At 43.9% G+C, this 6,727-nt stretch overlaps 2 protein-coding genes across 2 annotated transcripts in view; both read left to right on the top strand.

The window, feature by feature from the left end:
- The first annotated feature begins 3 nt into the window (after window positions 1-3).
- Window positions 4-6,727, top strand: part of LOC134185779 (WD repeat-containing protein 36-like) — a 28,384-nt gene continuing 21,660 nt past the window's right edge. Inside the window, exons 1-2 of the mRNA XM_062653652.1 lie at window positions 4-147; window positions 294-321. Coding sequence (XP_062509636.1) covers window positions 16-147; window positions 294-321 — 160 coding nt within the window. The 5' untranslated portion in view covers window positions 4-15. The remainder of the gene's footprint in view (window positions 148-293; window positions 322-6,727) is intronic.
- Window positions 3,432-4,859, top strand: LOC134185781 (uncharacterized). The gene has a single exon (XM_062653653.1). The coding sequence runs from the start codon at window positions 3,916-3,918 to the stop codon at window positions 4,645-4,647; it is 732 nt and encodes a 243-aa protein (XP_062509637.1). The 5' UTR covers window positions 3,432-3,915; the 3' UTR covers window positions 4,648-4,859.

The raw sequence follows: 6,727 nt of genomic DNA, 5'->3' as shown, positions 1-6,727 counted from the left end.
TAAGAATCGGGGATTATGGCAAGCCAGTTGTTCGTTCCTTTTAGAGCCTTAGGATTTATATCTAATCACGTACCACTGGCGATACACACAACCGGCGCAGAGACATTTGTCAGCACTGCCGTGGGACACACGTTTCATCAGCATACAGTAAGACATTGATATTCAACAATAGTTGTAAAATGTCTCTCTAGATAGCTACTTAGTAATAATAGTGCAAGCGTTGAATAATTAATGTAGATATTAATGAAATAAGAAGTAATTTATAATAATAATAATATTGTCTCTTTATATAGTGTTCCAAGTTAAAGCTCATCTTTGTCGGTAAGTAAATTCTTACAGTCAGCTATCTGTTTGGTTACAATACAGGCTTGGCCAAGGACTTGAAGTTCAGGGGCCAAATCTAGCAATGTCGCACTTGACAGGGGCCACTCAGAGACATGTGGGTCACTCATAGTATGCACTCAAGTATTTATTTATTTATTTATTTTTATTTTATTTTAATTAATCGATTAATATTAGATCTTGGCAGATACCGTATTACCTCGCATAGAACAGCATGCCATTATGGAACGAATTTTACTGGGGTGCCATTATACCTCGAGGTACAACGGCATGCCGTTGTAAATGAGGGAATTTTACCAGTGCCTCAAGTTGCACATCCAACAAAATCTAATATCTTTCTTAAGCGGTACTACTAACTACTACTAAGTCTTCAAGAACATGTCATGCATAGCAATTACCGGTAAGCTCTATCAGTTTCTACTTCTTCGTGTTCCTCATCATCATCAGTCTTGATCTGTCAGACCTGATGGTTTGTCATCTACTAATGTTTCTTTGCAAGTAGCTGTTTCATCTGTCATCAATGTGTTAGGGTTCCAGTGGAGAGCAGATGGTACCAGCATCATTCTGATAGGGTTGTGGAGACGGATGACATTACTATGATGTGGGATACCACCATCCCCACTGCAAGGGAGATCAAAGCCAATCGTCCAGACATCTGTCTCAGAAATAAGAAGACAAACACTTGTCTTCTTATTGATATCAGCTGTCCTGCTGACGGCAACATTGGCAAGAAACATGCTGAGAAGTTGGCGAAGTACAGTGACTTGCGACTGGAGACAAGCCGCATGTGGCATTGTCGAACACTGGTGGTCTTGGGAACTTTGGGCACAGTGCACGCAGGTATTGCACAGTGGCTGGACATTATTCCAGGTCATCACAACCTGCAGCACTTACAGAAAACAGTGCTTCTGGGATCTACTTGGATCCTTTGTAAAGTCATGTCTTCTTTCTAGACAGCCGTGATGGTCTAAGTACTTCTGAAGCAGGGTTTGCTTCTGGTACTTGTAATAGACTTTACAAGCCAGACTGATCTGGTTGAGCACGACACACAATAATAATAATAATAAACATGTACCCTGCTGGGCTCACCTGCCGGGTTGGTGGGCGCCCAGATGGGGGTAAAGACCCCACTTGCCCATCATGGAGGGGCATTGTGACACATAATAATGATAATAATGATAAGTGACGACAGTAAATTATGAAACTTGTCTGTCTTTCTTTCTCATGTTTCTCTAGCTTTATCCATGAGACTATGACTCGTTTCAGTCGTTGGGGAGTTTCTGTGGTCTGGCGAACGGTCCGTTGACGATGACGTTCAGTGCTTTCCTGGTGGTCATTGATATCCACTAGGCATGCTGTATCGAGTTTGCGGTTACCGTAATGCCTGCAATCTATATCGAATTGGCTAGTCATTGATTGCCATGTGGATTACACAGAAACATGTACCCCGCTGGGCTCACCTGCCGGGTTGGTGGGTGCCCAGATGGGGGTAAAGACTCCACTTGCCCTTTATGGAGGGCATAACGGCACATAATATATTTTGTTTCATACCACTACAGGTACAGTGCCCTAGGCCAGACAAGATACATGCACTAACAAGTAAAAATAGATAGTTATAGAAGAATAAACGTAGAAGAATAAACACATAAATGAAGGTTTAATCCAGCTCTTGAAGTCCATGTAGGACAACACCATGATTCTTGTCTGCAGTAGAGTAAGGGACTATGGGAGTACCCCTAGTACACATTAGCATACATATAGACTATGACACTATATAGTACTTGGTGTAGTCTGGTATAGTATTGCGTACACACTGTAAGCGAGCTGCAATAGAACAATATATAGTCGGTAAAGACGCAACAGTGGCGACGAGGATGGCGAGTGCAGCCGTGAATTTGAAACACGGGTTGTTGGGCGAATTCCGAGCAGGAGTAGAAAGCATCAACGAATACAAGGAAAGGTTCGAGCTTTACTGCCTGGCAAACGCAGTACCGATAGGAGATGAGCACGTAGCTCGTAAGAAGGCAATCTTTCTAACGTCTGTGGGTGCATTGACCTACAGTTTGTTGCGGACCTTGGTACGACCTCGCCAACCGCAAGATTTGGAGCTTGATGATATCATTCAGCAACTGAGAAGTCACTACGAGCCAAAGAAGATTGTCATAGCCGAGCGATTCCGTTATTACAAGAGACAACAGAAAGAAGGTGAGACTGTTACGGTGTTCTTGTCGGAATTGCGTTGTCTAGCTAAACACTGTGAGTTCGGAGACAAGTTGTCAGTTGCGTTGAGGGACCAATTCGTGTGTGGATTACAAGTAGAAGTCCTACAGCAGAAAATTCTAGCGGAAACTGACTTAACACTCGAGAAAGCGGTACGAATAGCACAAGCTTTTGAATCGGCAAGACAAGAAACGATAGCTTTGCGAGGAAACACAGGGCCGCATTCAATGCAGCAAAGAACAAGTTATTACAGTCTGGTTTTCTTACGCACTATGATTTGTCTCGACCAGTCAAGCTCACATGTGACGCATCCCCATATGGAATAGGAGCCTGTTTGAGTCACGAGTTTGAGGATGGATTGGAGAGACCAGTGGCATTTGCTTCACGGACACTGTCATCAGCAGAAAAGGACTATGCCCAAATAGAGCATGAAGCACTGGCAATCATTTTCGGCGTTCGTCATTTCCACAAGTTTCTCATTGGTCGAAGATTTACACTAGTGACAGATCACAAACCTTTGGTCAAAGTTCTGGGACCTAAACAGGGGATCCCAGCGTTAGCAGCAGCAAGGCTGCAGAGGTGGGCACTAATTTTAAGTGCATATGAGTACAACCTGGAGTATATGGCTGGAGAGGAGAATAAGGAAGCAGATATGCTGTCCCGACTGCCAATGGAAGTGAATGTCATAGACCCTAACCAGGAATTGTACCATGTGGATTGCTGTGAAAATCTACCTGTAACAGCAGCAGAAGTAGCACAAGAGACTAAAGCAGATCCAATTTTGAGACGGGCATATCAGTATACATTGTCTGGATGGAACTGGAAAAGTCACATGGATCCAAGGTTACAACCCTACTCACGACGGTCAGATGAACTTAGCGTTGAAGAGAACTGTTTACTTTGGGGAACACGTGTGATAATACCGCAAAAATTACAGTCCAGAGTTCTAGCAGATCTTCATGAAAATCACCTGGGTTCAAATCGAATGAAAGCATTAGCTAGATCGTATATCTGGTGGCCGAGTTTGGACATGATGTTGGAAGAATTATGCAAGAAATGTGAAATTTGCTAAAGTCAGAGGAATAAACCGTCTGCTGGTATTCCTCATCCATGGATGTATTCCACAGCACCTTGGGAGAGAGTTCACGCGGATTTCGCAGAGTTTGAAGGTCAACATTATCTTATTATGATTGACGCTTTTTCGAAATGGTTGGAAGTGCATGAAATGGGCACTAGTACAACGGCTAGTAGGACAATAGAGGTGATGAGGCGAGTTTTTAGTTTCATGGCATTCCAGGACGATTGGTGACAGATAATGGTCCACAATTCAGGTCAGTAGAATTTCAGGAGTTCATGAAAGGAAATGGTGTCAAACACCAACTCACCCCTCCGTATCACCCATCGAGCAATGGACAAGCAGAACGAGTTCAAATCTTAAAGAGATCTATGGAGGCACGACCTAGAGGACGCACTATTCGACATCAAATATCTATATTACTGCTGCAGTATGGGTTGACTCCAAATACCTCAACAGGAAAAACGCCATCCGAATTGCTAATGAAGAGAGTCTTACGAACAAGACTAAGTCTTGTTAAACCTACAGTTGGAGGAGAGATTCAAGACAGACAGGAGAGCCAAACAGAAGCTGCATCCAGACATCGTGAGATGTTACCTGGAGAATTAGTGGCAGTATGGAACCCAAGACAAGATAGTCGGGGACGGTGGCTCTCTGGAACAGTAGTCCAGAAACTGGGACCGAGCAACTATCTTGTAAATGTGAATGGTCAGGCTAGGTATGTTCATGTAGACCATATATTACATTGTGATATCAGAGGTTTTCCACAAGATGTACATCAGGAGCAAACTTCCAATACTCATGATAGTACAGCGACTATGATTCCACCACAAGCTGGAAATTGTTCCGAAGTGAATGCTGAGAAGACAATCTCATCAACGGACTCTACCGGGGAAGACTCAGTACCAACTACTCCTAGACACCCTGACTTAACAGAGACACAGTCGGAACAGACTGATAACATGCCAACACTGAAACCAATTGAGAAGTCAACAGAGAGAGAAAATTGACGATATCCTACAAGGAACAATAGAAGACCCCCCAGGAGATATCGAGAGATTTAGTGGAAGGGAGTGTAGTAGAGTAAGGGACTATGGGACTACCCCTAGTATCCATTAGCATGCATATAGACTATGACACTATATAGTACTTGGTGTAGTCTGGTATAGTATTGCGTACACACTGTAAGCGAGCTGCAATAGAACAATATATAGTCGGTAAAGACGCAACATTGTCCTTGTCTCATTGTTCACTGATCACCACAGATTACCTTGAGTATTCAGAATGAACCCGCTTACTAATTCATGATTAGAATGAACTGCTCTCCATAAGAAAGAGAGCTGGCTAACACGCAATAGATCTGGAGCTTCCATGATAGGTTTTCCAAGAGTTTCCCGCAAGGATGTTCAGTTTGAGATCCCTAGCCCTCTCTGATACCCTCTTCTCCACGCTTGATGTAGTAAACGTTTGGTACTTCCCATTCCCAAATCCCACGGTTCACATTCATAGCCCAATACAGGTAACAATACCAGTGTTCTCCCCAGGCATCTCAAGACGTGGCGGGCCGCCACGCCTTGGCTAAATTTTACAAGGACACGTCCAATCCCGCCATCCCTTGGCTAACGCCGCCACGGCTTACTATCTATGTCTTAGGCAAGAAATGGGAGACTAGTGGTTTGGTTTCTTGTTTTTACGAATAAAACACCTGTTGTTGTTGTGGAAAGTCCAACAGCAATGTCATAAAGATCGCTATGTCCAAAATATAGTTATGAATCCCATCCGACGTCATTTGGTGGCGTATTCGCCCACACTCCAATTTGTATGTGAGTCACGCCCTCGGCAGCCGTTTGTGCCGTGGAGTCGTTATTGGTGCGTTGAGAGAATACAAAGTTGCAGGAAAAAGTACATCAATGCGTCAAATTGTGTTGTTGAAGTGATAGCCCAATTTCTCGTTCTTCTAGTGGCGTTTTTGGCACTTACGGAAGCCGATCTGGGAGGCGTTACCCTACACAGGATGTAATACAATGCACTGATTACAGACGCCAAAACGCGCTTGAACGGCATCGGCCCAAAGCCAAAGTTAGCGAAAGCATTGCTCAGGTTAGTGTGGACACGTTCGCAGTTTCGAAAACTTGTAGATCTCAGCGAGCATGCTGATAAGCTGCGCACGTCTCTAGTGCACGGAAAATTGTCACCGACTGCTTAGTGAACCTGTCTACTAGTGCTACGTTACTAACTAAAGCTGTTACAATCGATTTTGTGATTTGCATTGGCTTGGAATCTAGTGGGAGGTGCAGGTTTTCGACATGTATGCAGATTAGAAAGAAGCCCGGATGGGAAGTGGGGCGCTACAAGGCTAGTGATAGCTTGCTTGTGTTTTACTCTGTCCACGCATAGAAATGTTGTACAGCTAACATTTTAGACCTAAAAAGCACCCTATGTTGCTCTAGCACTGTACCGAAAAACCAGGAAAGGCCACTCAGATGACCACGCCCACGTTTGAAACAACCACGCCCCCACAAGTGCGTTCCATTTAGCCACGCCTACACCCCCACGCCTTTGAGATATTCTGGGGAGAACACTGCAGTACGGAGTACATTATTGTTGTCCATACTGTAGGATCATAATCCACCCCTTTGACAGCCCCTGCAATTGAGTATAATGAAGAGTAGAACTTCCGACACCGCTCTTCCACCGCACCAGTTGTTTCTTTCGGAACAGCCGATAATTTATGACCTAAATGAATGACATCATGTACTTCAGGCAGACGCTCTCCATTGATGGAGAAAGCTGTCTCTTTACAGTAAATGGATTGCTTCTTCCTAAAACTAATTGATTTGCTTTTCTGAATATTAAATTTCAGGCAGTGGTCTGTTGCAAAACTCTCGCAGATCTCCAATAATCTTTGCATGCCATCTCTGCTTGTAGACAGAAGCGATAAATCGTCCACGTATGCGATGCCACTGCTAAACCTCCCGTTAATTTGAACACCTACTCCCAATTGTTCCAATCCGGTAATAAGGTCATCAACGTAGACATTAAATAGAGCAGGAGAGAGTACACTGTCTTGGCGAACTCCATTAGATGTTT

This window comes from Corticium candelabrum, chromosome 10 (genome assembly GCF_963422355.1).
Source record: "Corticium candelabrum chromosome 10, ooCorCand1.1, whole genome shotgun sequence".
NCBI lineage: Eukaryota > Metazoa > Porifera > Homoscleromorpha > Homosclerophorida > Plakinidae > Corticium > Corticium candelabrum.
Note: the sequence above shows the minus strand (reverse complement) of the source record. Positions and strands in the feature narration are given on the sequence as shown.